Raw genomic sequence first — 17,748 nt, forward strand, 5'->3', positions numbered from 1 at the left:
GTGGTATACTTGTTCGTGCTACCTGTATTTAGTGCGTGAGTCTTTTTTATTAAAAGATCATGTTTCTACTAAAAGTTATGCTTCAGAACAACTGTATTTTCGAAAAATGTGCTACTAGGCCTCTGATCTTAGTTCCCTAACCACAACTTACAAGTAATAAACTTATTTGAAAAAAACTCAGGCACTAGCAGTACACTGGATGAATAAGTTCTGAAAAATTCAAGTAGCTATCACTATTAATTCAAAAGTTATGATGTTTTTTGTGAGACAATTTTCTTGAAAAACGATACGGTAGAAAATCAAAAAACAAGAAAAAAATTTGTTTTTAAAACTAAAATCCTCCTTTTAAATAAGTTTCTCCTCCCTCTTTATGTAAGTCTTTATCCAATAAACCCTTCTTGATGGCTTTTACTTTTCTTCTTTTTGATTTTGTCTTATCTGATGTTTAAATAAGTAAACTTTGGATGCTGCGTCGGTTCATTTTTTCAGATATAATATTAAAACAGACACCGGTCTGTATTCCAAGTTTTTCTTACACTTTAACAAGTCCAAATTGGTCTTCGTTGAATTGAAGAATAACACTATATACACCTAATTGTAGAATTGACCTTTCTACAAAGACTTGCCTAGGACATTTCATACAGATAATATTAGTCAGGGACTTGTTAGCATTTTGAGTTTCCCCATGGATGCACTTGCGAAGAAGATCGTCATTTGAAAGATCTTGGAAAATCTTTGACACGATAGGAAACATTCGCTCTAGTAAATTAATCTTCTCTTTGTGTTTTTTAAGTTTATTTTTCTTATAACTACACCACGATTCTTCTCCTGGTGGATAAAACTTGTGGCGCTTATCTAAGTTAGAAAAGTTGGTACAATGATGAAGGATAGCACCTATCTACTTTTTCATTGTGTAAATTTTTTCATCGTTAGTGCAATTTAATTTTAGACTTCTTCGAATGGCAATACCATAATAATTTGTTATTGAATTGATGGAGTTGTTTATCAATTTTCCTTTTCCACCAAATGGTGTAGAGGTATTTTTATATTCTTGTACTAGTGCCCTAAGTCGAAAACCTATTCGTTTATTTACATGTCCAATACATTCAAGTTTAACAGGTGTAATACCAAACTGCGCCTCATAGGGTTTGGAGTTAACAACTTCTTTGTAAGATGCTGTGTCTCCATCTCCAAGATACTCATTATAAACTAGTTTATTTCGACTTACAGATTGCTGAAATATATCAATAGCACCTGAGGATTCCATTGCTCCTGATGACTTTCGATGGGTAATTTTACAATTATGTGTCACTTTCCAATTTGTGTATTCTGTTGTCCCTTTATTTCCACCCCATATTAAACACTGTCTACATTGTTTTGATAAAACAATAACATCCAAACACTTTCTTTTGCTTACTGCTGTCACTACACCGTTCAATAAGGAGTGTCCTCTTTTTTGCCAAGTTCCATCAATCGATACACTGCAAGAATGTATACCTGGGACAATTTCTTCCATTTTTGCTTTATTTGCAGCATTTTGCATACTTTCTATTGCAGAATTTTCGTATGCAGAAAGTAACTTATTATATATGTTTCTAAAGGCAGTATTAGATATTGAGTGCATATTCATACACAGTGCAAATGTTTTAATTGATTCGTGCCCTTTACCAATTTTTCGAAATGCCATAACCAATCGAACATTAATTTCACTCGATTTACAACCATACAATTTTTCAGAAGCACTAAAAGGTGAAGTATACTTGTGACTTTTATTTTTCTACAAAAGTAAACAATTTTATGAGAAAATCCCTTTCTATCATCCAAATTATCAGTTATTGTGACATTGGCTTCCCCACATTCTAGACACTTGTTCCCTACTGCTATCATTTCCATAAGTATTTTAAAGTTTATAAATAAAAAATAATCATCACCACTTCCAGAATGTTCAGCTGGTTTTATGGTAAACTTTTTTTTGGTGATATCAATATTTGCATTTTTTTTTATTTCCATTGATACCACATTTATTATTTACAACATGTACAGATTTCTTACAACCACGACCACCAACACCCTTTCTTGATGACTTTCTTTTGTTATTTCGAAGGTTTGCCATATTAAATCTTAATTATTTTACTAGAATCTAACTAAAATGTTAAATAATTTCAACAAATGCATTAGAAAACAGTAAAAAGTAAAAAAGTTATTATAAAAAAGCCTGCTTGTGGTTTGCACTTTGCAACAGCATAACCTATAATTATTAAATATTTAACAACTTTGACGTATAAGGCAACATTAGAATGGCAAAAGTAGTAAAAGTAGTACTACTTAAAGTTTTAAAGTACCTTTAAGATATTAGCTTAAAAAATAAAACGGTTGCTATGGCCGTTGCCAGGCACTAAAACTATACCTACCTGTATAAAATTAAAAGTATTGTAAAAAGCATAAACTAACTTAAAAAAAAGTATATACCACGAGAAAGAGCAATAAATTTTACATTAGAATATCTAATTTGCCAAAAAATCAATTTTTGAAAAAATTTCGACTTGATTATGAGATTTATGCTAAAGACAATACAATTCCTGCTGGAGCAACTAAGGATTTATCATTATATTTTGGTGAATCCATATCAACAGGAAAAATTGTTGATGATATCTTTAAAACACTTTTTAAAACGCAGAGTGACTTTATAAAACGAAACTTTACTCAAAAGCATTTATGATACTGTTGTTACTGTTCAATGTAGTTCTGTTCTAGATATAATAATTGAAAAGTATGTTGTATTATTTAGAGTGATAGTTCCTTTTGAACCAAATTTTTTTTTTTAGTTTCAGGACTGAAATGATTGAAGTAACAAAAATTTATATAGCTCTTACAACTTGCAAAAAAAAGAAACAGATTGTAAAAATTTAATAAAGTTCAACGTTTACTAGAATATGAACAATCCGTTAGAAAAAAGCTAAGTAAGAAAATGATAGAGTTTCAAATGGAAATAGCAATATTGATAAAACACTCACTGTTATATGGATTTAGGTGTTGCTGGTTTTAGACAATCATCCCCCATTTTTAAAGCAACAGTGGTGATTTTTTCACAAAACAGAAAAAAAAAACAATCAAAGAAAGTCAAAATTAGTTAACTAATCAATTACTACCAATTAAGGAAGGTATAAGTAGTTTAAAGATATCAGCAAATTAACAGAAGAATAGCTAAAACAAAATGAAAGATTCTGTAAGGTTAAGTAGAATAGCCAGCATTACACTGTCTATTAAAAGTACACTTGGAGTTAGAGCTCGCCAACAACACTCTAGCAAACTTATTAGATCTGATCGAATTGGTGATTTAGTGAGAAAATATCTTTTTTTATTTTTCTAATTTTGAAAGTTTTGTAGCGAGTGATATTGATAGACATTTTGGTTTACAAAGAAAGAGAAGTTGTAACTTATATATACGAGATACTATGGTTAACTTTTTCAAAGATTACATAATGGTGGTCAATAATAAATATATATGCAAGTAAAGGTCTTTTAGAATAGATTATGATACTGAAAAGCTATCAAGACGATGATTATGAAAGTTATAAACAAGTTATTAGAGATACTAATGCCATAAGAAAAGATAATAGCCTAGATGATCGACGAAGAGTAAATAGTGTGAAGAGGGAAAATGAGAAAATTATAAACATCTTTAAGTTTTTACCCAACTCAAACGTATAACAAGGGTGAGACAGCCAAAACACCAGGTGGAAACGCAACAAGGGTGAGACAGCCAAAACACCAGGTGGAAACGCAACAAGGGTGAGACAGCCAAAACTCCAGGTGGAAACGCAACAAGGGTGAGACAGCCAAAACACCAGGTGGACACGCATGTTCAATTACATAAAAGATAACGAAGTCCCATCGTTAAAGTTCCAAACCGTTTTCGGAAACACAACTTGAAATACAATTGGTATGAGTTACATACAATTGGTATGAGTTACATAAAATACAATGAGTTTAACTAGTAAAGTCCTCGAAAGTTTTCTAGTCGTTCTGAGACAAAGACTGGGTCATAAAGAACTATGGCTTAGAAGTTGAAGCAAGAGTACGAACTTGATGAAAAAGAAATCTATTGTCAATACGAAAGCTCAAGAAACAGATCTGCGGACAGATAGAAAAGGAATGTTTGAGGAAACTTTTGGGGTTTTTAGAGAACGTATTTTAGAGGAGAAAGTTTTTTTTAAGGAGTTTTGGAAAAGAATTTTTAATTTGGTTTTTTAAGAAAAATTTTAGGAGATTTTGAGAAATTCACCCAATGAGAGAATTTTAGCGAAGAGATTTTGAGTCAATCTCCTTTTAGAGAGAATCTTAAGAGAAAATAGTTTTTGGAGATTATAAAGAGAATTTTATGGGAAGAATTTATAGAAACTTTAAAGAGAACCCTTTGAGAACAGTTGGTAAGAAAAAGTATTTGAGTAACTTTAAATGAATCATTTTCTGTATTAATGTATTACTACTTTTATAAGTTAATATTAAAAGAATACATATTTATCAGAAATACATATTTATCAGAAATAGTTGAAAATGTTTATTAAGTTTTGTAAGTAAGAAAATAAAAACCAGTGGAAAGTATTAAAATTTTTGTATGCATTTCGATAGAGGCAATATTATTATTATTACTGTATGTGTTAATAAATTTTTATTGAAAAGTCTCATGCTACTTCCACGCTTCAATCACCATCTGCGCTACACACTGGCAGCTTTACCTCATTGTATCACATTTTATATCTGCGCTACTCTCAGACTAATATCGCTGTTGTCACACTATCAGCGCTACACTACTATCAAATTTTACTCCTGCGCCATCACACTTATATCACCAACAGAATATAAAAAAACCCCGCTCTCACAATAGGATTTATAAATGGAATAAAATTTTACAACCTGTTTGGAACTAATTCAAAGCAGGTAAAGGAATGATAAATTCTATATACTTACCTTGTGATCCGATTGGATTGCAAGATAGACTTGAGTTGTTGTTGGCTATTAAAAAGCTGGTAACACAGGATTAGGGAATGAAAATGTGTCAATATTTGATGAACTAAAAAGGCAATAAGTATTCGATACAAATTCTAACTATGGAATGGAATGCCACCTAACTACGTTATACAAAAAGCAAATGATATTTTGAATAGTACGTAGGCATAAAGACAGATTTAAAGAAGACAACTGATATTGGAAAGTTAGAAAGCAAGTTAATTAGATCGAAAAAGGGATCTTTAATAAAAGATTTTTAATTCTGAAAGAGGCTGGGAGCGTAGCAAATGCTTCAAAAACTCCATAGCGCAGAACACTTGAAAAAATTAATACATTTTTTTTATTTACTAAATTTATTAAAAAATTTTTTTGCATATATAAAAATATGTAAACCCACTGAGATAAATCTAAAAAACTTAATACATCTTCAGTAACTGTAATGAATGCTGAAGTTAACTTAAATGATGTAACATATTAGAAGTCACAGCAACAAAATATAGAAATCAGGAAGTAGTCGTTATCCTATTGGAACAAAAAACGAAAAGATAAAAGAAGTTGAAGTATTTGTGAACGAGTACCTCAAATTGAAAGGTTTTGGGAAAATAACTAAATTCTTTAGTGATAAGATGTATGCAAAAACGAAATCACAAAAACCATTTGGTTTAATCAAACTTCGTAGTACATATAATGATGAAAAAGAATTATTTGCACAGATTTAGGTTATCTAGCTCTAAAGAAGTAATGGCGCAGAGCGCTTAAAAAATATTTCATCTTGATATTTGAAAAAAAAAGTAACAAACAACTATGCTTGCTTCACTAAAGTATATTGAAGATTTTTCAAGGTCTCATGGATTTAATCAGTTATGGCATAGCGATAGATCAACAACATTGACCACAGCCATTAAAACAGGTTTTGCTATAAGACAAGCCTATCTTACTTAAGATTCTATTTTAAAGGGTACATTTAGTTTCAAACTACCTTTACGTTACATCTTTGTGTTTTATGAAGATTATGATAATGGTATTAATGGTATTAAACAAAGACTTACAGTTACTGGAAAATCTGATGCTGCTGCTATTGTGAAAGATATTTCAGTAGCTGCTGGAAAAGTAACACTGGATAGAAAAGTAACACTGGATAGAACATGTGACACTATCATTCGAGCAAAAGGTTAAACTTTTAAAAACATTTAGTCAAAAGAAGTATTTTTAAAAAAATCTTACCCATGGCTAAGTGATGCACCAAAAAAATCTAAGCTCTTGCTTATTAAAGTCTGCAGAAACTGGAGAACTTCTCAAACAATAGATGAAGGATCTAAATGAATACTTTTTAGGATGATTGTGTATAAAACAAAAAGTATTCATTTAAAACTAAAGGAACTTAGCTACAAATGAGCTGGTTCCTTAAGTATTAAAATTCTCATGGAAAACACTAAATAAAAATGAAATACTTTTGCTTATAAAAATATTATTTGCCTAACTAAAAAATGATTGAAGATTTGCGAAGTGCTATAAAGATTTTAGACCTTAATAATTATTCAAAGCTAACAAAGGCTGAGCTGATTAAATTAAGATATCTTCTTTGCTGTTAGCGCAAGTGCTCAGCTCTATTTTTATTTGAATTTCGCGTCTTAATTCTTTTGGAGCAAAAAAAAATCAAAAACTCATACGCATGTTTACAAATTACCGACGTTGAACAAATTAAAAAGTACGGCGTCAAATCTGTCAAACAGGCTACTCAAAATCCAAAAAGTTTTGGTTTTTTTAAAAGTAACATGAGAAACAACTGGTGCATCCGATCGTGAACTTGGTGATATAATTGTCTTTGTTGATGAAACTGTAAAACCTGTAAGTGCTGTAAATATAGCTAAATAATCAAAAGAAAATATGACTAGCGCTGCAAGCGCCGCGGAGCAAAGCTCAATGATTGATTGGGATGAGTGGTTAGATAATTTAGGATAAGGAAATAAAAAATGGAAACAGAAATGATATTAACCTTCATTTACAATTACTCAAAAAACAGGTTAAAAGTTTATGTAAAAAATAATACAGACAAAGAAAACTTTTTACCAATCAAAAATTTTACCAATCAAAAGATTACCAATCAAAAAAGGAATCTCTGCTTTGAAAAACTTTAAATATGTTTTTATTATGTAGTACAACGTGTTTAGTACAAAGAATGTAGAATAACATGATGCAGTACAACAAATTTATGGTTTTTAATTTATTTATATATTAAATATATAACATTTAAAAAAGTAATACTTTTTTATTTCACTAAAAACTAAAGGTATTGTGATCTCTAAAAGAGGGTGTGAATATATGGGCGTTAGAACTATTTAAAAAATATCATCTTTTTAAAAATGAAAAAAATAAACAGCTAAACATAGTTAAACCGGTGGAAAAAATTTAATTCCCCAAAATTTATTTTAACTTAGCAGCAAACAAATTCAAACTTTAACATCGATTTTCTCAGATGTTAAAGTTTGAATTTGCTGCTAAATTAAGATGGTAAAAATTGGCATGGAATGACAAAAATATAAACTACTATTTAACCTTGTGATAATAGTTAAACTTATAATTAGAAGTGAGACTAGCTAGTTTCAGCCTTTTACATCTGCTGATAAGAAATGGAAAAACACATATTCAGCGCATCGCTTATCACGCTAAGATAAGAAGATGATAATTAGAAGCCAACAAGTTAAGATTTGCGAAGCGCTGTTTTATGAATTATTTGAATAACAGCAATCACAAACTGTAATTGGCTACTAAAATATAAAAGTTAAACATTTCTTGATTGTTATCAAAACTATAATATTTTTTGGTTGTTATTCTGTTTTTTATTTTTTTTGGTAATCAGTGTACAAGTACAACAAAATTTATATTACAAATAAAAAATTTCTTTAGCAATGAAAATGTTTTTTTAAAGAAATTTTACTTTTTATTCATTTTTGCATTTGATTTAAATTTTTTTTTGCATTTGGTAAAAATGTTCATTCATTTTTAAGGTTTCATTTTTTTTAAATAATGAAAAATCCCATTATTTCTTAACTTTGTGTTGACTCCCTTCATTATGGAATATATGAATACTTTAAGTCAATTTCTTTCAACTTTTTTTTTTTTTTGGTTCTTATGACCAACTAATCCGTTGTTTATGCTTCCCTAACATTTTTGTAAACTTTTTATGCTAAACGATCCCAAAATCTGTTCATCGGTCTTATTTGTGGTACATTTGGCGGATTAATCTCCAAGGCAATATATTTCAAGTTTTTGTCCATCCATGCAACAGCTGCATTTGAGTAATAGGCACTTGCTATATCGGGCAAAAATCCGTTGTGAAATTCGGTATAAAGCTTATGAAGAAATGGGAGCAGTCTTTTCATTAAATACTTCTCAATATATGCCTTAGATTTGATGAAGCATGACTTGGTTTTAAGAATAAGTGGAGTCAATATACCTGCTATTAAAACTGCTACCCATAAGAAAACTTTTGAAGGAAAATTTATTTTCTTGCATATTCGACGTTTTCTGGACACATACCGATGTTATCAGTGTAAAATCATGCGTTTTTGGGCACTTCTATGCTATTAAATTTTTTTTTTCGTCGATCACTACATCTTTTTTTTTCATATAAATGGTATATTAACTTTCAGCTCAATTTTTCGGCTCTCAAAGCTTGATCATCACTATATTTTGGAGTTTTTCTTCCTTTATGGTAAGAAGTTTACCATAAACGAACAAAATATGGTAAGATCCTTCCTTTAGTACGATCCTTCTTTCAAAAAAGTGATTAACGATTTCAGATATTTTCATTTTTAAATTTTTAACACTTTCTGAAAGATTTTTTCTCCAGCAAACGTTTAACCTCAATTTTTAAAAATATTATTTAGTTATTTTAGACATTTCGTTGATAGTAATTTATCTAAGAATAAACATCTTCATATCGATTTATATGAGACAAACTAATTTAACATGTCTCTTAACTTTTTTGCCCACCCGTTATTAAATATTATAATTTAATATTTTTATTTACATTATAATCTAAATAAAAAATATCGAATTTTAATATTCAAAAGCGCTTCGACAAATACACCTTAATATAAATCCAATATCAGTTTCATGATTTCATTTATTTGGGTAGTTGTAATATTAGTAATAGCAAAATAAAAAGTATTGTTGACAACAAAAGAAACACTGAAACAAATTCAAATTAAAATATACTAACAAAAAAGAAATATTACTAATAAAAAAGAAATATTACTAACAAAATATATTATTAAAAAATTAATTTAAATTTTTAATAAAAAAAAATTCAAATTGTTAATAACAGCATTACAACAATTTTAATAACAATAAACTAAAAGCAATAAAATAAAAAAAAGTAAAAATATAAGCAATATAAAAACTAAAAACAGTTATCATAACAAAAATAAAAATATTTACTTATGCAAAAAAAAAAATTATTTAAACAGTACTCAAAGAAATATTTGCACAAGAAATTTGACCTTCAATAAACTTTTATTTTCGATATTTAAATTTTGAATAAATTTACACATTCTTTTTAACCGCATCATTATCATTTAGCAATTGATATAAGTATATGGAATCTTTTTAAAAATTGCTACTATGTTTATGTTCAAAAAATTTTTTTGGCTCCAAAAACTTGTTACCCTGGTGGCAGTTTTTTTTACTGATGGTAAATTTCCTTTCGTTTTATTGTTAATTTACTTTCAAAGTTATTTTATATTGTGCTTACGTTAGATTATTGATAATCGCACAAACATTGACTAAAGTCGCGCAGATTAAAAATACTTGATGAACTTTTATACACTAGTTTACCATTTTTTAGAGTAGATAACAATTACTATATTTGATTACAAGTACTAAAGGGTACCAAAGTTTACACTTTTATATATATATGTTTGCTAAAACATTTAATTGATTAAGTTTGCCATGTTCTATACAAGGGTGCATATTCCTTTAACAGAAAAGTTCTTATTTATTGCTGCAATCTGCAACAGCAATATAAATTTGCTGACATATTTGGTAAATATATCGCAAAACTTAAAACATTCATACTTTTTATTTTTTCAGATAAGTTTATTTGCCATAATTTTATTATTATACAATTTCGTATAACAAAAATTCTTTTATTTTATAAAAGTTGCTAGTTTTAATGTTATAAAATCTTTACAAAAAACTATTTGTCCAATTTTTATTTTTTCAAGTTAACACTGGAATACCACTAGCTTATAGTAAATAGTCTCTAAATAGTCTAGATTGGTTTCTCGGGTGCAGTTAGAACAAAGAATGAGATCAAGGGCGTATTTGCCTGAAGATTTTTGCGAAATGATGAGGGATGAGAGTCATTTTTTTTCGCCTAATCATAAAGCAGTACTTTTGACCATTTGTGGTCAAAAACATTTAATGTATTCTCAAAGGCTCATACATTACCTCCAAAAAAGTATTTTTTTTAATTCAATTAATGATAGCTTTGAATATGCACAGGATATTACTTCACCGCTAAAAATAACAGGCGCATAAAAGTTCACAAAATGCGCTGACAAAAGCGGGTCATTTTGTGAGTATTTTAACTGTTAATGGTTTCGTAGTAAAAGCCCGCAGCTTACTTATCATGGCATTGTGAACCAGCAACCTCGGCTACATAGTTCTTTTTTGGAGGACTCTAAATCAATACTAATGTTATCTTCTACATGTTTCTAGTTTGTTAAAAAATCTGCTATAATTAAAAATAAAACACTTTCTATTTTACCTACTTTTAACACTTTAGCGCATTCAGTAAAATGTTATTTTTTTAATTCCTTAAGTAATATTCGGGCAAACACTGCAGCTTTAAAATCTTTTGATTAAAATCACTTTTGCATTAAATTATTTAAATAGTTTAACACATTAGAACTGTAATAGCAAGAGTACGTGTCTCAGGTGCTCATAGAAGTACCTTGGAATAAAATTAGAACAAATTTTTGTGGAAGAGTAAACCATTTATTTACTAATTAATTTTCATTAAAAGTACATCTTATTTAGTGGCGCTTTAGTATTAATGTATTTTTATGTTCAGATTAAAGATAAAATATTTTGCGTAGTGTTTTACAATGAATCTTAAAATATTCCAATAAAAATAATAAAAAGTAATATTATCTTCATAAGACTTAAATGCAAAAAGTTACCGTACCCAATAATTACTTTTAGCACCTCTAGAGGAATTTGTAAGGTGGAGGGATATTTTTGCTTTTTAAAAGAGCTTCCTGGTCACTGAGCATAACTTATTTAGCCGTATTCTAAACATGCAAAGTAGTAAATTTCAAATAAAAATGCCAAAAACTTTTTGATCAATTAGAAACGTTGTTTTAACCCAGTAGGCATTGGACGTCCTTAAACGTTCGGTGGACGTCTAAGGACGTCCAAGACGTCCATGGACGTCCACTGGAAGTCCACTGGATGTCAAGGGGCGTCCAGTGCCTACTGGGAAATAATTAGAACCATTTGCTAAACAAAAAACGCTCAATTTATGCAATATTTCTAAGTTTCAGAAAGTAGACATTTATTCATCCAGAGTACATGTTTTTCTTTAACATCTATAGAAAGTTTTAAAATTAATTTGGCTATGCTTGGCTATGATTGTGCAAAAAGTATGAAAAGCCATTATTAGGGTTGTTCCGTTATGAAACACAAAAAGTTAACTTCATAACAAAAAATGCCAAAATTATATTTAGAATATCTTTCCGTTAATTCAAATTAAAAATGACGGCATAAAGTGCTTAAAATCTTTTTTTTTATTATAATATGCTTCTGATGTTTTTGAAGTAGGCAAGCACATACTAATGCAAAAGCTCTAAAAGGCTCACAATATGCTTATAATAGGTTTATTTAAATACTTTTCAAATCTCAAAGTTTCAAAGCTTTTCTAAGTCACGGCTGTCTTCTTATTGAAAGGGTATAAGATTAAAAAAAATCTTAACCCAAGATACAAATCTTATCAACAAAATTAATTTAATGGAGTACGGCGTGATCTCTTTTGCGGTGTTTTATAACTGGTATGAATGCATAATTGATCATGCATTGTGGGAGCGCATTGTCATAATTAATAACTAGACGTTTGATAAAGAAACCATCTGCATCAATTAGAAATGATCAAGCAACAGATTGTCCAGCATTTCCATCTTTGCTTATCGTACATAAGCTAAAGCTTTTCACATTTCGCCTACCTTATGTTTAATCAAAGTCGCTTGTTCATTCGCAGTGTAAGACTTTTTATTAAAGAATCATTTATCTGAATGCTTATCTGCATCCTGTGACTTTTTATGTCGAAAAGCCAATGTGTTCCTATAGATTAACAGCATATCCTGCTTTAAATAGCTCCCCAACATCACCGGCACTTCGTGGAGTGCACCAAAGCAGTTCTTTAGTATCAACTACGACATGTTTCAAATTATTCTGCATCTGTTCATTTAATATGCTTTGCATAAGGGCAAACTTAACAAGTTTTTTGTTTCTATGACAATTATTTTTTTTTGTGTCATTACATAAGCGCTTTAAACCATTTTTGTCAAACAAACCATTTGCAAAGAATTAAACGTGAATATCTTTGTGCCGAGTTGAGTTTTTATCTTGTGAAACGTATGTTCTTTGAACTTTAAAAATGATGGCTGCTGATTTGGCTGCTCTCCCTCTAGCCTAAACTGCTTTTTTTTTTAATACTAAACCCGGTTGTAAAGAACAGGTAATGTGTAATGAACCTTTACCCTTTCAAATATACTGGTAGACTTTTTAACAATTGACATTAAAGAGGAGTTGGTTCCGGTCGAAAATGAGCTTTTAGTCTTGTTGCTAAAAGATCTACTTGCTATCAAAATTTGTATGTCGCACGTCATTTCTGTGAGGATGACACCCTGTATTTCTTATGTTTACTTTTATTCCTTTTGTTTCAATCTCATTCTGAGTTTCAATTTTAAAATGTGGGTAGAAGGTGAGTAGCAGAGCTCATTTGATCAAAATAAAATAATCTAAACCGATTATTTAAATCACTGTTTAAATCAAAAATATTAATCTGCTGAAGAAAAAAAAGTAATATTTTTTCCAAGCTTCTTTAGCTTTTTCTCATTTTGTTCAAAAAGTTAGAAAAGGGGGAGGGGAGTGGTATACAGTGTATAAATGTTAACTTGAAAGCATTTAGCTAACATCTATGAAATCACTTTTATCTTTGCCGTGGTGAACTCCTTTGAAAAACGGAACGAAGTATATTAATATCTATTTCCTCCGATAGGAATATTTTCCTGTTCTGTTAAAAATTATTTACGTAAATTTAAGAATTTTTCTTTTTCTTTTTTTTTTTCTTTTTCAGTATCTGGAGTATCGATCAAACCTTCAGTAAGCAACAGTGATCTGAAAGTTGGTGATTCCGTAGAAATTACCGCAGCAGTCACATACCAAGGCAGTCAATTTATAAGTTTTAAGTTCTTGAATGGCATTACTCCTATTGCAGAACTAAAAAGTTCTTCTCCAAGTAACTTTTCAATAACAACCGAAGGCAAAGAGCTGTTTGGCGACAGAGTATCAGTGAAATCAAATGCGTTCACTTTTACCATGAGTATTTTGAACCTGACAGTGGCAGATTCAATGACAATAACAATGGAATTTTCGTCTAAAAAACCTCTGGTCACTGTAACTGAGAAGATAAAGATTGTTGTCACAAGTAAATTTTCGTTCATTTGTAATTATTTTCCCTCACTTAGCATTTGCAATATCCATAATTAATAATGTGTATAATATTATAATAATTATAATTATTAAAAAATAAAACTTCAGGGTGTTCGATAAGTAATGCAAATTTTAATTTGTCTGCTACTAATTTTGTCAGAATATTTCTATAATGTTCTTTTTTTTAAACATATATAAGGAAGGAATCACTGTGAGCCATAAAGACCGCCAGGTTCAACTTCTCCCCACCTCTAATTTTATTTTTTAAAAAAGTAAATGCAGTTTTTGTAAGTCTTTTTCAAGTACAGAACAAATCTAAAGTCGATCAGAAGAGTTAGTATTTTAAGTTTTAAAAATTAGAAAAACCAAAAAATTAAGCTTCAAAAATAATCCAATCCGCCACTTTGGCTTCTTTTTCTTTAATAGTTTTGAAATGATTTAAGTAAAAAACATCATACGGTAAAGATGGCTGATTTAAAACAGTCTGTTTGTGCAGTTTGTTTGGAAAAAAAAGGTAAATATTCAAAATCTTTAGTAAAAGTACGACCATCTGTAGCAAGTAAAATCGAGGAGTATATTTGGCCTGAGTACAATGCAGAGTTTAATGTCTGCCCGGATGTAATTTGTTCAAGTTGTAGAAGAAACATCTTTTTGCTGGAAAAGGGAAAAAGCACTTATCTTTCAAACTGGATAAGTAAAGTTTCTCAAGTATATGATTTAAAACTTATTTAAGTTAAATGATAAATACATATAAAGATATAGATTTTTTATAAAGTACCATCTTTGAATTAGGTTGACCGACCAAGAATTAGACGTAGTACTGAGCTTAGTGATATTGTACAATCATCTCATATTAATACAAAAGATGTTGAATCTCTGAAAAAAAATATGTGCAGCTGCTGCTTTACTCTCCTTGCAAGAGGTTAAAGAATAAATAATAAGTTACTTGATAAGTAAATTAAAAGTTATCAAATAATCATTTATAAACTTCAATAAAAAAACCTTTAGGTGTATATTAATTTAAGAGTAAATTTTATTCTTCAGGATGTCATAACAACTGTTGTTCTAGTCAGGCTGTTTTGAATTTGATTAATTTGTCAGAAACTCTTGATCCCACATCATGTGAGCAAGTTGCTTCAGGCATAATAAAAAACAAGATGGAACGAGAAGGCATTGAGAGAGGCCAGTCCTTTAAAATATCTACAGGTGTGTAAGTTTTTATTTTCATTTTTAAATAATTAAAAACAGTTTATATGTTCAGATAAAACTTAAATGCACATATAGAACACTCAGTAGAGGCTTTTAACTAAGCAGTTGTATAGATTGCTAATAACTTTTTCAAAATGTTTGCATTGTAAATTTAAAGTAGGGGTAGGTTAAAGATACATATAATTAATTATACTTTATTTTTAAGGTGGAAATCCGTTAACTTTAACTGTTGGAACTAAAGACAATAAATCTTCTAGAAAGTTTTTTAATCAGATATCATTTCAAGCAGTGATGGAATTAACTTCTGTACTGGAATTGACAAAAAATAAAACAAAAAAACTGATATCAAGTCTCCGTAAGAATCTGGGATCATCTACTGTTGTGGAGAATAATGTAATTAGTATGATGACATCATTACAAGAAGAAATTGAATCTAAGTATAATATAGAACAAGATAACTTTATTTGGAATGATGAAATTGTAACAAGACATGTAGTATTTATCCATGACACTTCTGAATTTATTCTTAGTATTTTAATGGAAAGAGGATTGGATCCTCTCTCCAGTATGGTACGTATATCAATTGATGGAGGTCAAGGATTTCTTAAAGTAATTGTAAATGTCTTTGATAAAACCAATAAAAATGAGATTTACATTGACAGTGGAGTTAAAAGGTGTTTTATTCTTGCTATTGTTGAAGATGTTTGTGAAGACAATGGAAATTTGCAGAAAATCTTGAGTAGATTAAATCTGGATGATGTTACATATCACCTTGCATTTGACTTAAAATGTGCTAACAGCATCTTTGGTTTGTCTTCTCATTCAGGTAAATATGCCTGCTTGTGGTGTGAAGGCGAATGTTCCCTAGAAAGTGGTACTCCGAGAACATTAGGTTCTTTTGATCATTGGTACAACTTATTTGTTGAAAATGGGGCAAAGCGCTTAGAGATGAAAGATTTTTAAAATGTTATTAGTCCTCGACTTGTTTATTTAGATAAAAATGCTGAAGATGAAATTAATCACTTAGTCCCTCCACCAGAGTTACATCTTCTTATAGGGATCGTGACATTACTTGGTAGACTACTTTTAGATCATTGGCCTCTTTTTAAAAACTGGCTAAAAGAACATTATATCTTACTTCGAGGTTATCATGGGATAGGCTTTGATGGGAACAATTCCAATAAACTTCTGGAAAAGGTAGATATTTTAGAGAGAGATGTGTTAGCATCTCAAACTAATTTATTGCCTATAGTTCATTGCCTCAGAAAGTTTGCAAAGGTTAAAGAGTGCACCTTTGGATACGAATTAGGCAGCAATGCTTCTTCAGTTATTGAAGAGTTCAAAGTATCATTTTGTGACCTACAGCAGTATGCAAAGATACATTTAAATACAGAACTGAAGGTTACCTGGAAAGTCCATATAGTTGTTTGTCATATTCTCCCATTTGTGAAGTTTAATTGTTGTTCTCTGGGATCATATGCTGAACAGACTGGAGAAGCTGTTCATAGTGCCTTCAAACCAAGTTGGTCTCAATACAAGCGAAGGATCGAACATAAAGATTATGCTAAACGATTGAAATCTGCTACTGCCACTTTTTGTTTAGATAAGATGTAAATATTGTAATATAAAAGTAGTTGTGTTATTTTTGTTGCATTTATTGTATTTTTTCTTTTAATTATTGCTATAATGGTGCAAAAGGAGTTTAAATCGCTTCAATTTAAGATTAGTAAGAAAAAGTAAGGATTTTTTTAAGGAGGATAATGAAATATTAATCAAAAAAAAAATTTTTTTTTTGAAAGGAGGTAATATCATCATAAAGGGGGTAACTTTATCACTTGAAGGGGGGTAAATAGGGTAAAAAAGTAAGTTTTTATGTGACTTCCGATCGACTTTAGATTTGTCCAATACAAAAAAATATAATGTCTAACCAGTACTTATCCTAATATGAAAAAAAGTTAGAGGTGGGGAAAAGTTGAACCTGGCGGTCTTTATGGCTCACAGTGGAATATTATGGTGTAGATGGTTATTTTTGAGAATACAGTCATGAACAATATATTTATGTAAGACAGAATTTTCATCATCAAATGCTATTATGGAGGTGGGCTGAAAGTGAAATAGCAGCTCTACAAAAGTTCAATCAAGGGCGTGGTTTAATAAAATATCTATTCATCACACACAGCATCAGCAGATTAGTTAATAAATTTGAAGTAACGGGCAGTATTCTCGACCAGCAGAAAACAGGTCGCTCATCTTTAGATGAAAAAAGAACACCAGTTGTGACAGAATCACTGTATCGTATTGCTTTGGTTGCTGCTCCACTCTTAACAGAATTGAGAAAAAAACAGAAAGTGCGCTCGGTTATTTTCATGATGGCGCACTGCTTCACATTTTTAACGGTGTCAAACAATTTCTTCTCAATCAATTTGGTGATAACATAAAAAATTTCATTATTAAAGCTTTTTGTGTTTTTTTACAACGCCTAAGTGGAGGTACCTGCTTTTTTTTGAGTTGGCGACTGAATTAGATACATCGATGAAAGAGTACATTCAACTAAATAGGCTTCAATTTTAAAAAAGTATCTCAAGCTACCACAATCCACAATGCATTACCATTATGCTGAACTTTGTAAACATCTTTAGAAATGTTATTTGCAAGCCTTAAAAAACACCAAATTATGAGCTGCGGTTCGGCGTCACTCAATGATATGTATTAACTATTAATAGATATCTAATATCGCGCTACCGCAGTGTAGCAAATTTTTTCCCTGCCAGGTTTGTTTTGCCAGCCTAAAATGACGCAATTATAAATCAA

The 17,748-nt window shown here is 30.0% G+C and overlaps 2 protein-coding genes across 5 annotated transcripts in view; one reads left to right on the plus strand and one right to left on the minus strand.

Annotated features, from left to right (window-relative positions):
- Positions 1-789: 789 nt before the first annotated feature.
- Positions 790-1,630, minus strand: LOC149881632 (uncharacterized). The gene has a single exon (XM_090067714.1). It carries the CDS (start codon positions 1,628-1,630, stop codon positions 899-901), a length of 732 nt encoding a protein of 243 aa, XP_089923840.1. The 3' UTR covers positions 790-898.
- Positions 1,631-9,550: 7,920 nt separating this feature from the next.
- Positions 9,551-17,748, plus strand: part of LOC145195214 (adhesion G protein-coupled receptor G2-like) — a 29,862-nt gene continuing 21,664 nt past the window's right edge. Inside the window, exons 1-6 of one of the 4 annotated variants that reach the window (XM_090066318.1) lie at positions 9,561-9,706; positions 13,373-13,723; positions 14,264-14,436; positions 14,521-14,650; positions 14,773-14,934; positions 15,143-16,637. In XM_090066318.1, coding sequence (XP_089922444.1) covers positions 9,637-9,706; positions 13,373-13,723; positions 14,264-14,436; positions 14,521-14,650; positions 14,773-14,934; positions 15,143-15,900 — 1,644 coding nt within the window. In that variant the 5' untranslated portion in view covers positions 9,561-9,636 and the 3' untranslated portion in view covers positions 15,901-16,637. Of the gene's footprint in view, positions 9,707-13,372; positions 13,724-14,182; positions 14,243-14,263; positions 14,437-14,520; positions 14,651-14,772; positions 14,935-15,142; positions 16,638-17,748 lie in introns of those variants that run through there. The other 3 variants (XM_090066323.1, XM_090066317.1, XM_090066322.1) reach the window with 3 other exon arrangements.

The sequence above is a fragment of the Hydra viridissima genome, unplaced genomic scaffold (genome assembly GCF_058129835.1).
Source record: "Hydra viridissima isolate aposymbiotic clone 2 unplaced genomic scaffold, HvirCarnegie_v1 scaffold_11, whole genome shotgun sequence".
Lineage (NCBI taxonomy): Eukaryota > Metazoa > Cnidaria > Hydrozoa > Anthoathecata > Hydridae > Hydra > Hydra viridissima.